This window comes from Crocuta crocuta, unplaced genomic scaffold (assembly GCF_008692635.1).
Source record: "Crocuta crocuta isolate KB4526 unplaced genomic scaffold, BGI_CrCroc_1.0 scaffold566, whole genome shotgun sequence".
Taxonomy (NCBI): Eukaryota; Metazoa; Chordata; class Mammalia; order Carnivora; family Hyaenidae; genus Crocuta; species Crocuta crocuta.
The window spans coordinates 415,725-438,219 of NW_027533114.1; the positions used below are offsets into that span (position 1 = coordinate 415,725).

The 22,495-nt window shown below is 34.6% G+C and overlaps 1 protein-coding gene across 1 annotated transcript in view; it reads left to right on the forward strand.

Moving 5' to 3' along the window:
* ADGRL3 (adhesion G protein-coupled receptor L3) overlaps positions 1-22,495 on the forward strand; it is a 517,257-nt gene that overhangs the window by 369,226 nt on the left and 125,536 nt on the right. The window contains exons 9-10 of the mRNA XM_077746215.1: positions 4,529-4,714; positions 7,695-7,733. Coding sequence (XP_077602341.1) covers positions 4,529-4,714; positions 7,695-7,733 — 225 coding nt within the window. The remainder of the gene's footprint in view (positions 1-4,528; positions 4,715-7,694; positions 7,734-22,495) is intronic.

Below are 22,495 nucleotides of genomic sequence, written 5' to 3' on the forward strand. Positions count from 1 at the left end.
TGGTATTTGTCCTTCTCTGCCTGACTTATAACCACGAGAGACCCTTGAATGCTGAGAACAAACTGAGGACTGATGGGTGTGGGGGGTGGGGTGATGGGCATGGAGGAGGGCACTTGTGGGGATGAGCACTGGGTGTTATATGGAAACCAACTTGACAATAAACTATTTGTGTAAAAAAAAAAAAAGTATAATCAGTGAAAGCCTGGGCTAGAAAGCAACTTTTGAACTCAGCGGTGAATGCTGAGGTCACAATGGTTGTTGGAGAATCCAGTTAATGACATTACCATGGAGCATGGAGTGCCTGTCTTTCCTTCCCCTCCCACATCCAGTCAGAGAGTAGGCCTGTCCTTGTACTTATAAGTCTCTCCCAAATCAGGCCACTTTTCACCAGTCTCCACTGCTGCTACCCTAATCTACAACAGCTTCTACTGCTGTAGCCTCTTGGCAAGTACCCTTTCATTCATTCATTCACTCCTGAACCCTCTAATCCATTCTCGTGAGTTGGATTTCAAACACAGCTCATTAAATCACTCCTGTTTAGACATATTAGTACTTTCCCTTCATCTTAGCACGATTCCCAAAATCTTCATCGTGACTTATGAAGGGGACCACTTAATCTGCCCCTTGCTCACTTCTCTGGCTGTCTAAATTCAGTTTTAGCACAACTTGTGCAGTTCCCCTAGGATCCCATGCTCCTCCCTCCTGAAAGTGTCCTCTGCCTAGAGGCCTTCACCTGCATCCTAACCCAATCCTTTATTTTTCACTCCACCTCAGATGAAATAGTCTTCCTTAGAAAAGCATTTCCTAAATTATTCCCTAACTTCATACCCTTGATTAAAATGCCCTTAAACTTGGATTCTGTATTGCACTCTACAAAATTCAAATTAAATAATTTTATAGCTAGTTTATTAACAGTTCTTTCCATTGCTAGTACGTAGGCTCCTTTTTACTGGGAACCATTTTATTCAGTATTGTAGTCTCAGACTTTAGCATAATGCCATTAGAAATTCAAAATTTAGTTAAAGAATAAAAGAACATATAGACTGAATGAATAACTGTTGAAATTATAGGAATAGTCATCCTATTTTTTTAAAGCAAGATTCAATACATATTTACTTCACACACTACACAATTTATACTGTGTAGGTATCAATATTGAATTCTGAAGATAGAAAAAAAAGAGTGCTTTTCCGTTCTGTTGTACCTATAGTACCCTGTCTTGCCAAACCATGGTTATTCTAGTTGTTAACTTCTGTTGCCTTCCTATCCTATTTCCAGATGTTTACTAACCCTCCACTATATTCCCATAATATCTCATATACAATCCTGTTATTAAAATTGCCTCATTGGGGCACCTGGGTGGCTCAGTCAGTTAAGCGTCCTATCTTTGGCTCAGGTCATGATCTCACAGTTTGTGGGTTTGAGCCACACATTGGGCTCTGTGCTGATAGCTGGGAGCCTGGAGCTTGCTTTAGATTCTGTGTGTCTGTCTCTCGCTGCCCCTCCCTAGTTTGTGCTCTCTTTCTCCTACAAATAAATAAATAAACAAAAATAAAATAAAATTGCATCATTGCATTAATATTATTTACCTTTATGCTCCTAACCCCAGATCCTCATCAAACTTTTTTCAACATGGACCATTTAAGTAAATCAAAAGACTCTAGAGGTCCTTCTGCCCTGACATTTCTCATAGAAAAACTAATACATGGCAGTAAAGAAATAAAAGAAAACATTAGAACAGTCAACAAAGGTATAGAACAATTGTACAGGGGTGCCTGTGTGGCTCAGTTGTTTAAGTGTCCAACTCTCAGTTTCTGCTGAGGTTATAATCTCAATTTCATGACTTCAAGCCCCTCTTTGGACTCTGTGGTGACCATGCAGAGCCTGCCTGGGATTCTCTCTCTCTTCTTCTCTCCCTGTCCTCTTCTGTTCACAGCATCTCTGTCTCTGTCTCTCTCAAAATAAATTTTAAAAAATATTTTTAAAAAAGGAATGATTGTACAATACAGTGATTAACAAAGTAAAACCATAGAATTATACAAATATATTCATTATTATAAGAATAGCATAGATAGAAACTACAACAAATGCCAGCACACTGTGAATCATGCGTTGATTAAAAGAGCATTCCCTTGGAAAATTATAGGAATTCCAGCTACTGCATATTCATATGCACAGTAAGTTTTTCAAAGTTACCAAGCACTTGTGTCATGTGCACCATTCAATAAGTCTGAATGGAATACTGAATATGAATACTTTATGAATACTTAGCATCTCACTAATTTAAATTAATGGATACTAAATTTTGTAAATCACTTACTGATTATTAGATTACCAGTAAGCAGCCTTACATTGTCTATAAAATTAAAATGTATGGATTATAATCATATTTATGTCACTCTGTAACCATTTGAAAGTACTTTCATGACAGTCACTGGGCCATGATTGTTACTCTGATCTACACTGAATTTGTTATGTACTTATCCTTGAACCCTATAATATGTGTCATTTGGTTTTACGGGTATCTTAGCTAAGTAAGTCTTGGCCATATTTTACAAATTATTAAAGTTAGTGCATGTGCTTATTATTTTAAGGATTTATAAAAAAGCTGATTATATATAATCAATAGTTTAACCATTCTTCTTGTAAAATTTAAACATTATCCAAAAGAATTTTTCCTTTGATTCCCATCTTTCAGACATTGTGCTTAAATATATGTAAAATAAACACAAAAAATATCATATTTTATGTATCATATTTCTTTTTCATAGCATATTTATATGCTGCTTACATTTTGCATTTTTATTTCAAGTAGCATCCTAATAGATATTAACATATATAAATAAATTTTTATACTTGCATTTGTTTTAATTCAACATTGCATGCTGAAATTTGATGTTAATGATATTGATATCCTTTATACTTTTTTTCCTCTATACTTTTAAACCATTGTACAATATTCCGTGATATTTATATACATGAGCACTTTCTCACAGGTCATAATCCATTTTGTTTTGTATTTTAAACAAGCTAGAATGAACAACTTTGACTATTTCTATTTTACATCTGTGGGATTATTTCTTATGGTTGATAGTGATGAGAGAAATCACTCAGTTATATAGTCTTCACATTACAAAATTTAATGGACATTGGTAATTAGTTCTGTGTAGGATCTATACAAATATATATGCCCAGGATCTATTTCTGAGGGTGATAGACATTTCCACAAATCCTTGCCAACATTCTGTTACTATATTTGCTTTGTTTTCAATTTGGATTTTTAAATATAAGTGAGGATATGATTATTAATGATTTAGATGTTTCAATCACCCTAACTTATTTGTTTAACATTCAGTCCTGCTACAAATATTTATTGAGCATCCCTGAGAAGATAGTGGTAACTTATGTGACTAAGAGTCTTAGTCTTGCTCCTCATAGCCATCTGAATACCTGCTAGAAGATAACCTTACAGAGAGGACTTTTCTCTGTGTGACCCTAAGTTTTATATCGGACCATGCTAAAAAAAAAAAAAAGTTCTTAAACATGGCACTATTATATATTTAAGTTGCCTTTTTAAATATATATATTTTTTTATTTTTGAGAGACAGAGAGAGACAGAGCACAAGTAGAGAAGGGGCAGAGAGAGAATGAGACACAGAATCCGAAGCAGGCTCCAGGCTCTGAGCTGTCAACACAGAGCCCAGCACGGGGCTCGAATTCACAAACATGAGGTCATTACCTGAGCCGGAGTTGGACACTGAACCAACTGAGCCACCAAGGCACCCCTGTATTTAAGTTGTATTAGCATAAAATATTCCTATCTCCTTATTACCCAAAGCTATCAAATTTGTTCACATAAGCATGTGGTATTAGTTTCTCTGTCTTTTTAAATAATATCTTTGGGGTATTGACAATTTGATATATTTTTATAGAATATAGTTGAAAAATAAGCACATAGCTTCAGAAAAGGAAGACATTATATTATACCTAGTGCATTGGTAGCAAAATCTCTTATTTAGTTAATAAGAAAATGAAGACCTTTGAAAAACAGGGATTGTATTTGGGACAAATTTTCACAGAGCTTAGTAGCCAGTCAGTATACATTGTGTATTAAGTGCTAAATTAGGCACAATGGAAAATTTCTGTTTTTCTCTGAGAACTTGGAATATGGTAGGGGATTCACAACTGCATGGCAACTCATCAGCATCTGATTTAGAAACTCACAGAGAAATCATAGGGCACACCTTAGATTTGACCACACAGATGGATAATTAAGGTGAGAACAATTCTTAGAAGAGAGATTCCTCAGGGGAGAGCTTCCTAAAGATATGAATTTCAAGTTAGGTATAGTGGAAAAAGATGGATTAATAGGAAAACTCAGAGAATATATTCCAGGTGAAGATGGAGTTAAATAACTATGTCTTGACTTGATGACTGTAAATCCTATGCAAAAACAATTGCTCACAGAAACCAATAAAATCACTTACTTAATCTCTCTTTTCTTTTTATTCTGTTTTCAAAACTGCAGTTGAAATCTGGAGAGACAGCTGCCAACATTGCTAGAGAGCTGGCTGAACAAACAAGAAATCATTTGAATGCTGGAGACATCACCTACTCAGTCCGTGCTATGGACCAGCTGGTAGGGCTCCTAGATGTACAACTCCGGAACTTGACCCCAGGTGGAAAAGATAGTGCTGCACGGAGTTTGAACAAGGTAAGGACTTTAGTTATGTATCTCTAAAGCTGTAGTAGAATCAGTGAGACTTTCTGGTTAATTTCTCTCTTTCTATAAAGTCAGTTTGTTCTAAAGAGCATCACTAGTCCTATTCAGTGTGCTTCACTATTTTGTTATTAATGATGACCCACCCTATTTGGCCTCTAAGAACACAATAAGTGATAATCTCTCCATATTTTTTTTGAATTTACAATTCTGTTTTCTTTAGTGTTTACCGTTTTTGAATGCTAAATTCTGGCAAGGTCAATATGAGTAAATGTGATTTATTTTGCTCTTTTTCCATTCAAACTTTTATATTAAAATAATTATCATAAAACAAATGTCTAACCAATAAGTATAGATTTAGAAAATAGCCACAATGAGAAAGGATATTAGCAACTCAATAAAGATGTTTTAAAAAATGAAATGACTTAATCTAATTAATATTATACTTAAAACCTCAGGAGGCAAGTAATTAGGTTTTAATTTGTATTTCCTTTTGATATTTAAATTGCTCAGATTTTCCTTCACTATGTTAACACTTAGAAGGTTTAATTGTATTTCAGCAAATTTGAATTGTAAATAATAAAAAATAATACATTTTTAAATTTCAGAAAGGATACATTTTATGTATTCTTATTGCTACTTATAAATATACAATATATTTATATATTACATAAACATATACAAGCATTTTATATTTATTGTATATAACCTATACATTATATCAGCACTTTATTTACATAACTATGTAAAATATATTTTACATATTTATAAGGAATGTAATTTATTACTTTTATAAAATCACATGGTGAATTAACTTTAGGATGAAAAATATACTAGAATTGCTACCATCAAATGACATATGTTCCCTGAAAGGTATTTGTGCAGGAGAAGTGATCAATTTGGATTTGAAAGCCTTGAATGTCTGATAATCCTAATACTTTAAAAAGCAAGAATTTGGTAGTAACAGACTAAAGTCCTTAACGGAATTCACTCAATGAACATTCTCCTTTAGAATGACAAATGACTTCTGAGTGGTGTTTTAATATGTTCAGTTCTTTTGTGTCTTATTAGACTAAAAGTTGCACTGATAAAGATGGAAGAAATTTTTCAAATAATGACTGTTTGATATAGGAAAGCCTGCTATTTTATTTGGAAAATACAGTTCTTCCTGAAATTTCATCCTCAGAAAACCGATCCTGTTTTATCTAGTAGATATAAATTATTATTAAAGTTTTTTTTTTCATGTTGAGCATAGAGGAGTTATTTTTGTCACTTATGCCCCTGACAGAATCACAACCAAGTCCCTGATAAAATGTAATCCGCAGCCGCCTATGTAATCTGGGCATGCTGTGATTTTAATGTGTTATTACCCAGGCTGACTAGATGCTATTAATGAACATTGCTGCCAGCTATTGTTATCCTAATATAGTGGAAGTAGTAATTTCTATTAATGTTACATATCCATAACATTACTTGTTATAGCAATACTTTGTATCTTTATTTAAAAATGGTGTTGATGTCTGACAATATCAGGTAAAGCTGGCAATTAATGTCACATTCTAACTGGCTACAGCTAATCAGCTTGCCTACTCTGAATATCAAATAACTACATAATGGGCAAATTTCCATTTGTGAAGCTTTTTAATGCTTTCTTTTGTTCCCATTTGGCTCTTTTCAATTGTTTATATAATGTGGTTTGTCATATGTTAATTTGCATGATGGGGTAAGGAGATGGGAGGGCAAAGGTTATTCACATGCTTGCTGGCTTGCTCTCATTTCCTGTGGTTCCCACTGTTCCCCGAAGCAGTTATAACCCATCAGATTTGCAAAGTCAACTTGGTACAAATCAATTGAACTCCACATTGAAATTCTGAAGGGTTTAGAGTCCTGCAACACCAAGATGCGAGTCAGTGATCCAAATGACAGCGCTGGCAATTTACTTGCACTCATTCCTCACTTAATTCTGTAGAGGAGTAACTGCAGTATGCTCATTGAAGAATGCATGAATTAAAGTTGGGAGAGTATTAGCCACACAAAAGGCATCAGAGTAACTGCTTCTTAAACCTGGGTAATTTTCTCCAACAATCAGGACTACTGAAGGGAAAAAAATTAGGGAAGAGGAAGAAAATCACAATCGAATTTATAAAATTTTTGTCATTTATTTAAACAGGGCAATTAAACTTACTAATTACTCATTCTATCACCAGAAAATAAAATGTTTGGGATTGAATATGAGTTATTGTTAACCTTTTGCCCAGAAAAATCATCACTCTGTATGCAAACAAATAACAACAAGGCTTCTTATCCCACAGAAGTTTCTAAAATGTATACATTTTTTTTTTTTTTTTGGTCAAAGCTGTGAAAAGAAATTATTCAAGTAATAAAAGCAGTGATAAGTCAGAAGATTAATCACATTCTTCTAATCATAAGTTACTTATCTGTTGGTATCTTTCCCTTGGAATCAAATAATCCTATGAATGGACATTTCTGTTTTTCTGATAAACAGAATTTTTTGTGTTTGAACATACAGTTTGTGGTGCATATTAACCATATCTATAATCTTTAAACCACAAACAATGTGGATTCCAAAGTTTTGGTATAATTTCCTTAACTTCATGTCTTCATTTGTGGCCCATGAATTAACCGCTAACCTGGTGTGAAATGAATCATTTCAAATAACTGAAGTGTAATGATTTTTACTAATTTCTACTACATTTATTCCCAGATTTCCTCCCATCATTAACAACTTTATACCATACAGTTTTCACCTGGGTTATTCTGAAAGGTGGCTGGCGACTATCTTTCAAGCCATGGCTTACATTTTGCTGCTGCTTAGCTTTCATCTCCTCTAGAAAGTAGTGCACAACAGAATAAGGTGTTTTGTGTAGATGCATTCTTTTATTTTTCTTGTTTTCTTCTGTCACTAACTTGTTTTTTCTATTCTGTGTTTAATCTGCTGTCTTAATGGATTCAGCTTCAGAAAAGAGAGCGCTCTTGCAGAGCCTATGTCCAGGTACTTTCTGCGTTTTTATAAATGTGTTAAGTTGTTGAATTGTCTCTGTTGACGATAGCATTGATGGGCATCTATCTGATAGAAGAACGGTAATGTACCCTGTTGAGCTAAACGGATTTCAGGGAGGGCATGAAGGGTGGACATAGAAAGACATGTGAAAGGAAAAGAAATTTGGCAGTGCCCATGTTCTGTCATCCAAGAGGAAAACAGACCAACAAAGAGATGTAACTTGGTATGTGAGAATTTTGATCAAAACTAAAAGGTGAGTTGGGTGCCAAACGTAAATCTCTAATTTCTTCATACAGGTGTGTGTGAAAACATTTCATTAATACATTGGGGCCAGCTAATATTTGAGTAGCAAATCATTCAAAACTGACATGTAATCAGTCATATAAGACAAATAGTCCAGAACACTTAGAATGTCATGCTTCTGTACCAAAATATTCCACCCATGCTGTGACTGTCTTATTTTCCCACTCATTATAAACATCTTAGTCCTGATATAAATATATTTTTTCTCCATTTACCATGTTGCAATTTGTTTCTAAGCAGATAGAAACCATTTCTTTGTTTATGGGTTCTGTGTGAAAGAATGGCAGAAACAACCTTTATAGTTCTTTTTACAAGGCAGGAAGGCAGTGTAGAGGTTTGAAAATTTTTTCCTTTTTCCCCTCTAGGTTCTTTGGCTGTTCTAATAATTAAATTGACATAATACAGATTAACAGGAGAAAAAAACAACTTTAATTCCAGATGTACAGGAGCCCCCCACAGACATACACTGGAAGGCAGTCAGGCAATTGGCTGTTATCCTGAGCTACGGAATGGGATAAGGACCTGAGACTTCAAAAAAGAGGAGGGAAAATACTTTACTTCAAACAGACATTAGAAAGATAAGCTTTCAATATGAATTTTACTGTATAAATTTATGAATCCTTGAGTATTAGAAACATTCAGTTAGTTTTTTTGTATTTTCCCTAAGGTTTTTGGGGAAAAAATTGCCTTTGAGATATATATACATATACACATAAAACCTATCCTCTTAATATGTATAATAGGTAGAGAAATTGAAGTGTTCTTCAGCAATGAAAGCTGAAGATCATTTTTTAGCAATTTTAGGATCGTTTTTGATTGCAATCTATGCTATCCCTTTAATGGGGCCTTGGAGATAATTAGCCTTTCGGTATTTAAATCTATGAAATGCATGGTCATTCAAACATGAATCTCTGATGGAAAATTAATAGCACAATTTATTCAATGGCTGATTTCCTGGTGTTATAATTGACTGTGAATAAATGTTTCAACTATTGACTAAACATCTGATAAGACCAAATACAAACAGAATATTTGTGAAGTAGATATGCTCTGCTCACTAAGACATGGCATTACTTCTATTCATTTTAATATAGATGATTACTCTATGAAATTCTAGTGTAAATAATACTTTAAACTTTAGTCTATTTGAATTTTAAAGACTTCTTTTATGTTCCCTATTGTTTCTAGGTTTGTTGCACATTCTGAGCTATCTATATGATAGGGATAAAATACACTAGAAGTGCTTTATGCATTAAATTTGAAAAAAATATAACTGTTTAAACAGCATGAGATTCTTAAAAACTATGGCCTTCCATGGGCACAGTGATTCTTCTAGGTTTGACTTTGACCTTCAAATCCAGTTAGCTTTTAATTATTTAGAGGTACTGTGTCTATTCTATGAATTATCTAGATCAATCTTTTACTTCTTCTTACTTCCTATATTTGTTTATTAAACAGAAAAAGCACAGTAAAAACTGAACCATCATCTGGCTGCCATGATAACTGAATACTGTTCTGTAGGTGAATAATTAAAAGGTGATTGCTTCGATTTTTAAATAATATGTGAATCTTCTAATACTCAGTATGTTTGTACCTCAAAAATTTTAACAAAAACAAAAAAAAAAATAGGTCCAGTATTTTTTTCATTTAGTTTTTTTAGATTACACTAAAATCTTTGTTCACCACCAAAAAATAGAAACTGATATGAGTCATAGTAAAAAAAAAAAAATTATTATCATGTCTTGGGCAAAATGGATACCTTCATTCAAGAATAGAGTTTTAAGTATTATGCCAAAGAGGACAAATAAAGCTTGTGTTACATGTGACACAATGTGTTATATAACACATACCGTGATGTCATATATTAAACGATGGTACCTTAAAAATTAAAATGAGTTCACTAAGATCTGAGAGATAAGGTGACGTGACCCACTAGCATGGATGGCACTAACACAGCTATTCTAATGTGTCTATAATACTTTTGTAACATCAACAATGATTTATTATTAAGAACAAATGCATTTATTAGGCACTAATTCTGTGGCCATCACTGTGTGGAGCAGTTTGTATAAATTCTTATTTAATAGTCACAGCAATCCTATGATATAATTATTGCTACTTTTTTAATATTTGTTTATTTTGAGAGAGAGAGAGAGAGCGCACAAGAGAGGGGTAGAGGAAGACAGAGAGAAAATCCCAAGCTAGCTCTGCACTGTCAGAGCAGAGCCTGTTGTGGGGCTCTAACCCATGAACCATGAGATCATGACCTGAGTGGAAATCAAGAGTCAGATGCTTAACCAACTGAGCCACAAAGGCACCCCGATTATTGCTATTTTTAATTTAAAGTAGAGAAAATGAGACCTAGGGAGAAAATTAAATGACTTTAACAGATTATACCATAGTAGTGAAGGGGGTCCTGAACTCAAAGCTTGAACTTCCTGATTCTGAAACTCATGCTCCAAATCTTAGGATACGGCTATTCCAGAACTGACTTCATTGTTTGGTGTTAGGAGTCAGGATAGATCTACTGGTTTACGTTTATTGATTTATTTTACGATATTTCAGGGATGGTATAGAGTAAAAGAGGGTTTTTTCCCTCCTTTTTGTTTGAGATTCAGTTCAAATGACAGTATGGTCATAATTTTGTACTGCTAAGTTCAACTATACACATAACTTGCTTTGAGGTCCTTTTGTTTTCAGAGGACACTGTGATTTTAAAAAATCATCATATTAAGAAAAGAAAAGAGCAAATAGAAAATACAGTAACTCTGTGTAAAAGGAGGAATTGTAAAACTGGTTTCCAAAGTGACTACACCATTTTACACTTCCAACCAGCAATACATGAAACTTTGAGTTCCTTCACGTCCTTGGCAACATTTCTTATTTTCTCTCTTTTTTGATTATAGTCATTCTAGTACAGGTGGATTGCAGACATCCTTAACTCCAATCATGGAATGGGTTTTGGGGTGGGTCTGGGAGTGCCATCCATGAATCAGTAAAAAGTCATATGGCTCCCAAGAGAGATCCGTGGTTTTCATGAGACTCTGGGAATAGAGGTTGACCTCAAACCACTCAAGTACTGCTATCATCTTCTATAAACGAAACCAGAACTTAGATTTGCATTTTTTTCTCATTTGTCAACCCTGTTCCCATGTTTTTAAATAGTCATGTTTGTTAACAGTGTTCTCTTCTTTACCAGGAAATATTAAGAATTACAGGCATTCATTTTTCACAGATTTAAAAGCAGGACATTTCCTAGTTAAGCATTATTTATTTTTAAAAATTTTATCAGCAATGCTTTTGGTTCTTCAGATCTCACAGGCATCACATACTCTCTGTAGATTCTGCAGTTGACCTTGCTTAATGGAAAACATAAGTATGTATAGTTATGGATATGAATCTTTTGAGTCATCCTTTGGAACGTGCTATTACCTGCACAGTCAGGTTGAGAACTGGTTGGAAATAAGTGATAGATAGATGCAAATGAACACACACACAGTTTTCTTCCTTCCTTCCTTCCTTCCTTCCTTCCTTCCTTCTTAACTTCCTTTCTCCTTCTCCTTCCTCTTCCTCTTCCTGTTCCTCTTCCTCTTCTTCTTCTTCCCCTTCCCATTCTCCTTCTCCTTCTTCTTCAAAGGCAGATGGTTTGTGTTCTTTAAAGCGTACAAAGAATTTGAAACATACAATCTTTCGATTTTAATTCACAAGTATGATTTGCTCATTACTGATTTATTAATTTAGTTTGTTTGTTTTGCCTTAATTATCCACTATATATCTCTGTGCGAGGCACCAGCAGTGTCAAAACAATGTCTGTCTCCAACTATGGAAAAATACCACATAATAATTAACAACAAAAGCATTCAGGAATTAGTAGTTGAGCACATGAGTCCAATAACCTTATCAGCTCTGGGATACAGCAATGCACATAACAGGCAAAATCCTGCTCTCCCTCGTAGGATGAAATTTCTAGGGGCAGAATATAAACAATACAGTAAGTATGTGAAAAATATGACATGTGAGATGATGATAAATACTAAGGAGAAAAACAAATGCATCACTGGGTTGATATTTGAGCAAAACTGAGGAGGTGAGGGAGTGAACTATGCAGATATACAGGGAAAGCACTCTCACAGAGAGACAGAAAATGTCTGAGGTAGAAACATGCCCATGGTGTTCCAGGAGACCAGTGAAGCTGGTGCATTGTAATTTTAATTTTTTTAATGTTTATTTATATTTGAGAGAGAGAGCAAGACAGAGTACAAGCAGGAGAGAGGCAGAGAGAGAGGGAGACACAGAATCAGAAGCAGGTTCCAGGCTCTAAGCTGTCAGCACAAAGCCCAACTCGGGGCTCAACCCCACAAACTGTGAGATAATGATCTGAGCTGAAGTGGGACACTTAAAGGACTGTAACTGTTGCATTGTAAAAGAGAAGAGGGTAAAAGATCATGAATCTGCAGGGTAGCAAGGGCCCAGATTTGACAGACCATTGTAAGGATGCTGGCTTTTATTCAGAGAGACACAGTAAACCACTGAAGGTTTCAGAGTAGAGTGATGACATGACCTAATGTGTTTTATAAGTGAAAAATAGATTCTTGCAGAAAAGCTAAAGGCTGAAACAGGGTGACCAAGGACAATACTGGTCAGAGTATGAGTGTGAGATGCCGAGATAATTACTCAAGTTCAGGATTTCTTTCTAAGTGTACCAAACAGGATTTGCTAAGGATACGTTAAATGTCAGAGAAAGAGGAGTCAAAATGCAGAAAGTATTTTGCCTGAGCAACGGGAAGGATGGAGTCACTATTTATTGAGGTGGTCTGCCTGTGACCAACTTGGGACCAGAACAAAAGGACCTTTGCTTTGGGGCATGTCAACTTTGAGATTCCCGTTAGTTGTGCAATGCAAATGTTAAAGATGCAGTTAGTTATACAAGCATGCAGTTCAGCTGAGAGATCAGGCTAGGAATCATCATTTGTCAATGTTTCACTGCGAGTGGCATTTACAGCCAATGTGCTAGATGAATTCATCAAGGGAATGAGTGCAGAGGGAAAAGAGAAAAGAATCTAGGATGGAGCCCCAGGACACTGTCATACTCTAAGAGGTCAGGGACAAAAGAAACCAACAAGAGAGGCCAAAGAACAGCCTTAAGGAACAAGGGAGACCTGCAGAGTATGGCCTTCAGGAATCCACTCAAGTTCTTATTTCACAGAGGAGGTAATAATGTCAAGGACTGCTGAATCTGCTCAGAAATGCTGATGCAGCTTTTCAAGGATAAAAGTGATGTCAACTGTTGATTAATTTAAAAAATCCCAAAGCCCATATATCTATATTATTATATGTACTGTCTCAACATTTTTTTTTTTTTTTTTACCTATTCCTTTCATTCTTTGTCTCCAATACAGACTTTCTTGTGAACCAAAGTTTCCACTTGCATCTTGGACAAAGTGCAAATTGAATTATGCCCGTTTTACTTGTCTGCCTTGGGTGCATGAGACAAGAAGGATTCTAACCTCCATTTATACTGCTAGGAAGAAATTAATGAGTATTTTCAAGTTCCTTGTTTGGTCACTTAATTGGCTGTGTGACAAAGAGCTCCGTGGTGCATGTCAAACAACTTTCAGAGTCCTCTAATGATTTGTGCTTTACTTGACTTGTGATACTATTCTGTGTGGCCTGTCAGGCTGGATATCCTTGTTAAAGTGGCTAGAATAAATTGGCTAGTGGTGTGCATACAATGTAGTATATTAACTACAGCAACAGGGAGTACTTTTAGCAGCTCTTTCAAGAGATTTCGATGTTTGCCCATAAGCATCAAAGCCAGCCCAAACTTTCATTTAATATAATTAAAAGGACATCTGAAAGTAGTTTGAATCACAGCAGGTTCTTGAGGTTTGGTAACCCTTTGTTAAAACCCTGTGAACTTAATATATTTCACAGCTTGATAAATCTGCACTTGATTTGTGTCAGTAAGAGAGAAAATATAAATCTGCACCCTGCATGTTGCTGGTGCCCTGGACCTATTGCTGAAAAACATTGAGATCAAAGAAAGTGACTTCCATCTACAAAACCAGAGGAGTTTTCTTCAGATAAAGAAGTTATAAGAATTCTCGCCTATAACTTGTAGTTTTTAAATGCTGTGACAAAGCAATCATTGAATCAAAAGACAGTGAAACCGTATGTAATGTATGCAGAGTAAATTATACAGGTTATTGAAAACATGGACAGGCCACTTCATCTATGTAATAATTTAAAAACCTCCCAATGACAGATGTTGATGATGGAGATCCTACTTTGACGTGCAGAGAACATTATTCTGGGAATCTCTCAAAATTCCTGTGGTGAATGTGTCAGGTCAAGCAGTGATGGCTGCTTTACAGTCATTCCCAACTCTTCCATTTTGCACATTCCCTGTAAATAAACAAGATGTTCCAGCTGTTCTTTGTATATACATAGTTTATGAATGCTTTGGGAAGTAATTCTTATGAGGATTAAAAAAAACCTCTGTTTTTAAATAAAATATTTTCATCCAAAACAAAAATATTTTCCCATTTCTTTTCACCAAGTTGTATTCTCTCTTATAATTTTCTCATCAAAGCCGGGGTCACTAATTAATTGTAAAATGGTTAATTTAAAGTCCTTCCTAATGCATCATTGCTTTCTGAAGAGTTTACTTTCAGAAAACTTTTAAATATATAGACTATAGAGATATTATTTCTGTGCAAACAAAAAAAGGATAGACATCAGTTTACTTTGTTATTTCTTTAATATCTTTATGATCACATAGCTAACCAGAAGGAAAAGGATATTAAAAATAGTGTTACAGATTTAAGACCCCACTTTCTGAAGCTATCATTACCTTTTCTGGTGCAGGTCAGAAAAGAAATGGAAGTTTTAAGGTGTAATTTGCAGTAAAGTAGCTGCCTGATGGCTTGGAACCAAACAGATGAATTTTTAGTACTGCTCCCAACAGAGTTATAATTTTGATATTTACCCTTATCTAATGTATGAGTTTTATACAGCTCATTGTAACAGAACCCTAACTATGGTGACTTAAACAAACCAGGGTTTTATTCATATGCATAAAAAAGAAATGTAGTTTGGGAGTAGCATGAAAATTCACATCAGAGACCACGGCTTTGTCTGTTTTTCTGTTCTATTATCTTCGGCACATGGGCTTCCATCCTCAAAATGAGACAGTGGCAAGGGCAGCTGGGTGGCTCAGTCAATTAAGCATCGGACTCTTGGTTTCAGCTCGGGTCGTGATCCACAGTTCGTGAATTCAAGCCCTACATTGGTCTCCATGCTGTCAGTGTGGAGCCTGCTTGGGATTCTCTTTCTCTCCCTCTCTCTCTGGCCCTCCCCACTTGTACTCTCTCTCTTTCTCTCTCTCGAAATAAATAAACTAAAAAGAGAGAGAAAGAGAGACAGAGAGAGAGAGAGGATGCTTACTTACTTAGGTTCCAATCATCACTTCACACTAATCTCTAAACAGGAAAACCTCCCCACCCTCTCCTCAGGCATTTAACTCTTCATAGCAATCACTATTATTAGCCTCTTAAAAATCCTACCAGAGAAGACTAATTTTATTCTTATCCACATTTTTATATTTTTAATATAAATCTTGTCATACAGTCACAAAACAATATTGTTCTCTCTGCCTACATTAAGGACTTTTGAGTTAGCTTGTGGCAGAACCACGCAATGGGGCAGCATTCCTCCACTGAAAGGAATAGATGTGTAGAAATAATCACAAGATAAACTTTCATCATGGTTTACATCAACAAACAACCCTTCATCAGTAGGAAGTAGGTTGAATAAACTGCTACACCAAGTAATGGGATACTCCTTAGCTATGGAAGAAATGAGGTAGATCTTGCATTGATTATGAAAGGTAGGTGCAGTAAATTAAAGGTAAAAACAAGCAAGCACAAAAATAAAAGCATACTTACAGTGATCACATTTGTTGGTATTTACATGTAAATATTTACAAATCTGGAGGGATCCATGACAGTCAGAGTGATTTCTTTTTCTGGTGAGGTTGGTGATGTTATCCCATAAGCAGACTTTCAGGTTTTAATTTATATATTTCTATATTTAAAAAAAATACTTTACAAGCATATACTTTTTAATTTTCTTATTAATAAACATTACTTTGTATATTTAGTTGTCCTACTTCAAAGTAAAATTTCGTATAACTGAACTGATTTTCCCTCAAGAACATCTTCTCTGGGTGTTTTTTCTCTTTATTTTACAACCATCCTACCAGTTCTCAGAAAAGATATCTAGAGTCATTATCATTTCAAGAAGGGCTTTTTGGATACTTTTATGGTTGAGATCATTTGGAAACCAATGGAAACTCTCCTCCCTTCTGTGATACCACACTCTTCTGGCTCCGTTTTCTTCATCTCAGGTGTTCACTATTCTTCGTACATTTTCTTCTCTATCATTAGTGTTTCTGGGCCATCAATTCTTCCTCTACTCAGTTTATCTGGGTGGTGTCAGATGTACTAGTAGCTTGCTTCTTATTTAAACTTACGTTGCTTAAACCCGTATGTCAAGAATGAATGTTTAAGTGAGCTGCAGCTGAGAGGGGTAAGAACACACTCCAGATATAAAACTTTGGCATACTGATTATTTGAAAACAACAAACATACTAAAATAACCCTTATCTTCCATTAGATTCCCCAATATATTTCCTAGTCAGTTTCCCCCAATTTACTGTTCCTGAAAACTTAAACCCTTTTCCTTTATCTTGTCACTTTTTTACAGAAATTATCCAAGCTCTCCATTCTAACTGCTTCTTTAAATCTTTTTTCCTAGGTAAGTTCCTATATGCACTAAAAATATTAAATAAAATTTGTAACTTGTCTTCGGTTTATCTTATGTCAGCTTAATTCTCAGGTCCCATTACAGAACCTAAGAAGCTAGAGTTGAGGGAAGATTTTTGTCCCTTACCAGGCTTCTGTAGACCTTTTAAATTGATGCTGTTCAAGTACATAGCATTCAGAATAGGCAAATCATGAATTCATTATGTTCTATGCCCTCTACATTTTAATAGACAAAGCTTTGCTTCGCTTTCTTTATTCCCAGTTTAAATGAATGCCACCTCATCACCTACCCTCAAGTTCTATGTACTGCACTTCTTTATTTCCATTACCAACTGACTTCAGTTAATCAACAAATTTTTAAAAATATCTGCGAAATCTCTACTTTTCTTCATTCCCAGAACCAGAATGCATAGATTTGAACCCTGGTTCTGCCCTGTGTTAGCTAATTAACCTTTAGCAAGTTACTCAACTCTGAGTCTCAGTTTTCTAACTGCAAGATGAAGTTGATAATCACCTCTACCTCCTTGGGTTATTGTCAAAATCAAAGGAGTTGATGCATCAAGCATTCAGATTAGAATTTGGAACATTCTTAATAAATATTAACCATTATAATTTATATCACTCCTCTACTTGAAATGTTTCAGTGACTTCTTGTCTTTCGGAAGAATTGCACATATAGTTTGCAAACATCTTTGAAAATTAGCCTTCACTTACTATCTTGTCATTGACCTTTGCACTCTTTGCTCTGGCGTAGGAAATCTTTTCAGTTCCTTCGCGGTGCCTGTTCTCTTTCACCCCCATACCTATATGCACATGCTCTACCTTTGGCCTGTTTGGCCCATGTTGAATTTAAACTTGGAATTGTACTTTATGGAGCCTTTTTGATACGGTGCTTGAATATCATGTTTCCACTATTGTAATGCTTGCCAGGTTTGTACTTGTGTAATTATCTATCCTCACTACATTGTCGTCACTTTTAAGAACAGGAGAATATCTGACTTTCTTACCGTGTTTCAAATGAAGGCACTTAGTTAATATCTGGCAAATAAATGTGGAGTTAGCAAGAAGTTTGAGTCAAGTTTATAGCTCTATTTAATTTCTGTAACACAATATAGATTTACTTGACAGCATTCAATCATTTAATTCTAAATGGGATTTTTAAAATAGTACAATAAATTACAGTTTGCTAAAAACAGTACATTTTTAAGCAACAAGGAATGTCTTAACGAGGCCGAGTCTTTTCTATGAAATTTTGGTTTCATCTTGTTCTACTGTTAAGAGCTCTTATTACTATATTAAGGTCAGTTGTGTTATATAATCTAATTTTAATTAAGATTTGAAAACGCCAACACTTCACTGTAATATAGAAGGGAGTTCAGAGATTAGTGGTTTTTATATGCTTAATAATATTAAATGACAGTGATTATAAAAAAGAACCTTAGGTTTATTGATCAGATGTGTAAATATCAGTCACTCAACTTGACTTCTAATAAAAAAATCCAGCAAGTTTAAAACTGTATTTGAAGATTCCTCTAACATTTGACCTTTAAAACTTTGATTTGAATCAATACGTAAAGGTAGATTAGAGTACAATGTGCCCTATTCAGCAATGATTTTAAACTTCTGCTCTATTTTATTTTATTCCCAACTGATCACTTTCATATCAAGAAGTCAAAATGAAGAATTTTTATTTTTTCAAATTACAAATCAGTGTAAACTATGTTATATATCATATATGTACATGTATGTATATATACGTGCACACATATATATAGTTAGAAAGCAGGGGACGGGAGCAAAGAACAGATCTATTTCTCTTTTTCTGCATATCATGAGTTTTGCACATGAAGAAAAATATTTAAACAATATTGTATATATAATACGTAAGAATAAAATGGCAATGTTCAGCATAATGATTACAGTATGTATTGGTAAAGAGATACTATATTCAGGAGAACACCAAAAAACAATGATGTGGAAGTAAAGAGTGAAATAAAATTCCGGATTACTGAAGAGTTTTTCAAAAAGATGTCATCAACTTATTACCTTAAATTTATCCACTAAGAGGAAATAATTGCTCTTAAATTTGTAATGGGCTGCCTAATGATAATTTGCATATTTATAAATGTTTGTCTTACTATAAGTTTAAAAGAACTTATAAAAATAATGAATATGCTTAACACAGAATTCCTTTTCCACTCTGGTTTTTGGGGGGAGGGGGTAGAGGAGCCTTCATAATTCTACTTTCAATTCATCCTTTAATATGTTTTCAGAGGAAATTTTCTAAAAATAGATCACTAGACATATAACTCCTTTGTTTAAAAATACTTAGTGGCTGTCTCTCTGCCGCTCCCCAGCTCGTGCTCTGTCTCTCTCTCTCTCTCAAAAATAAATAAACATTTTTAAAATTTTTTAAAAAACTTAGTGGCTGAATATTTTCTATGCAGTAAAGCCCAAACGCCTATCCTACTGAATGAAGATCTTCTAAGACCTGACTTCTGCCTCCCATTTCTCTTGCCACACTCTCTTTCCACGCGCCACACTCTCTCCTCATCCCAAACCCTACACATTCCCTCGCTTCCTACCACTTTGATTTTGTTTTAATCATTAACTTGCTTGTTATGTTCTTTAGCCTCAAATTTTTTTATAATTTTTTTATAATATCATAAAAATATCATCATCGAGGAAAGCTTATTCATCTTTTAGTCTCTAAGTCAAAATCAAACACCTTCTGGGATCTTTACTTGTTCTTCCTGTCTAAGAATTCATTACTTTTTGTCCCATATGCTGTGAGTTTTTAGCTCTATTTTGTGCTTACCTTCTGTCTTGGAGTATAGACAAATTGCAGGCTGACTCTATGTTTTTCTTCTCTTTCCTAACCTCTTCCAACAGTGACTTCCCTAGTTCTTTGCATATCATACATATTTAATAGGACCTCATTGAATTACATTGAAAGTGAGCTTTGGTACACTTAAAAACATTTGGAAAGCTTTTTGTAGAATATGTTGTTGTTATGCAGAGTGTATCGCCATTTACAATAACCTGTGGTTCTGCTTTTCTCCTTTTGAACTCTGATTGTCTTCTTAATTCCCTCTAATTCAGCCTGTCTTCCTTCCAAATTAGGTGATATCTGAACTCTTCATACTCTCAGGACACCTCTTGGGAAACAAGGCAAAAAGTTATAGAATATAGATGTTTTCATTTTCCTATTATATATAAGGTGATTAATGATTTGATAGTGAAAGTAGGTTATCTTTGCTCAATGAGCACTTACTGAGTAGCTAAAATACCTCAAGGCACTAAAATTTATTTTGGGAAAACACCAGTAAACATGGTCTCTCCCTAACAACACTGTTAATCTGTTGAGAAAGCCACACCTCAACTATGGATAGTTCTATTCAAGGTGAATAAGTACTAAAATGGGAACCCATTATGAATCTCTAAATGATAAGGCTATAGATAATACTGGCTATTTACTAGGTTTTTTTTCGTTTGTACTTAACATATCTTTTGCTCTTATAAAACCAAGACCTTCAGAGATTTTTTTTTCCCGCTAGTATGAAAATGGAGAAAACTCACTTAAGTATGAATCTTCACTGGATGGCAGTCTTTCAGCAAAAAATATTGAACATTTATATGCCATGAAGATACAGAGTCGCTGCCCTCATGAGGCATACCTTTTGAATGAGAGATCTAAATTAGTCATGTAGATAAATAACTAAAATAAATATTTTTATATACTTTAGGTAATGATACGTGATACAAAGAAAACAGAACAGATAACAAATTTAAGGGTACGCTGGTAATGGAAGAACTCATTGTACTTGTGCTAAAACCTGAATAAGCTTATGATTAAAAGGCCTATCTTTAGGGGCGCCTGGGTGGCTCAGTGGTTTAAGAGTCTGACTTTGGCCTAGCTCATGATCTCATGGTTTGTGGGTTTCAGCTCCGCATCAGGCTCTGTGCTGACAGCTCAGAGCCTGGAGCCTGTTTCAGATTCTGTTATCTCCCTCTCTCTCTGACGATCCCTTGCTCATGCTGTCTCTCTCTCTCAGAAATAAATAAAAAAACATTAAAAAAAAAAGCCTATCTTCAGACAGATACAATGTTGGTAAAGTTATATATCTTTTTACAAAGTATTCATTCTATTTTGATCTTTAGTGGTTTTCAAATGAAGAGAGAGGTGTCACTAAGTTCTCCAGGTGATTTTGCTTTCCTAGTTTGAGATATACTCCCCACGTTAGGTAAGAAGTGCCATTGGCATGTTTATCTTCTCTGATCCTAGGCTATCACACAAGCATGAACTCTTGGAATAATGACAAAAGTTGTTACTAGAGAGATATATAGCTGGTTTTCCCCCAAATTTTTCACAGTAGTTATAGCAAATTAAGTAAATGCTCAAGTAGCATTTACTTTTGAAATAGCATGATTATACACTTTATAACAAACATTTTTTAGCAAACATACTACAATTACATGCTATGAGTAAAACTAGTCAAATGAATTTGTTTAAGATTTGAATTTTATGATTGGTGGTCCAAAAATGGTGTGTAATGCAACTGTGTATCCAGAAGGATATGGTATGCCCATCATCCTGGTGTCAATTCAAGTGACTTTTTTACATTCTAATATTTGATTTTTAGAAATAATCAAGTCACTTTAGAGTCTAGCCATAAACTATAAAACTATATAATAAGAAGAGTAATATCTAATAGTCGAATGCCCCTGGGTACCCTTATATTGGAACGTAATGAGATTTACTTTCTTGTGTAGTTCTCACTTTGTTGTTTGAACATAAATATGCTCAAAGACGTACTGAAATGTAGTGACTACTAGAACGCAAATTTCCGGTGCCATCTCCTCTCCAGTTTCTGGTGTTTTACAACAGATAATAAAGGGAGTTAACTTTTAGTTTCTGACAAGGACGTTATTTATTAAACTTACTTTTCTGAATTTTAGATGATTTCAGTCCATACATGTCAAATCCATTAGGTGATTTTTCCCCCCTCCCAGATCAAAGCATTTTGGTGAAAATATAAATTTCTTTAAGATAAATGCAGGACCATGTGTATTTTCTTCCAAACATATCATATAGATTTTAGATTAGAAAAATATTTTTGGCAAAGAAAGAAATTGGTGAGAGATGTTAGACATTAAATGATGTCCCAGTACCTCGCTCTAATCAAATTCATTGTACATTCCCTATTTAATTTTGGTTCAAAGCATAGGTAAGCTCATTTCCTTCTAACCAAATAAAATGAAAATCAACATGTTTTTAAAGAGATGTTATTGAACTAATGAAAGCAATGCAAATAACTAGTTTGATCAAACACACACACATAATAACCAGATGTCGTCATTTGTGGGAAAAATATACAAATGCAAAAAATGTATAAGGAAAACAAAATATGGATATTCTTTTTTCACTGAAGAGTTGTGACTAGTTAATTAGCATCATTAAACTGGTAACAGGGACATAGCAGCAAACTTTGGAAAGTTTAAACTCTGTATTACACTAGAAGAAAACAGGTCATTTGTTTCAAACCTCTAAGATACACATTATGAATTGTTTAATACACATCTTCCTGTACTGTCCTATTCCTCACAGCTTCTGGTGGCATAGTC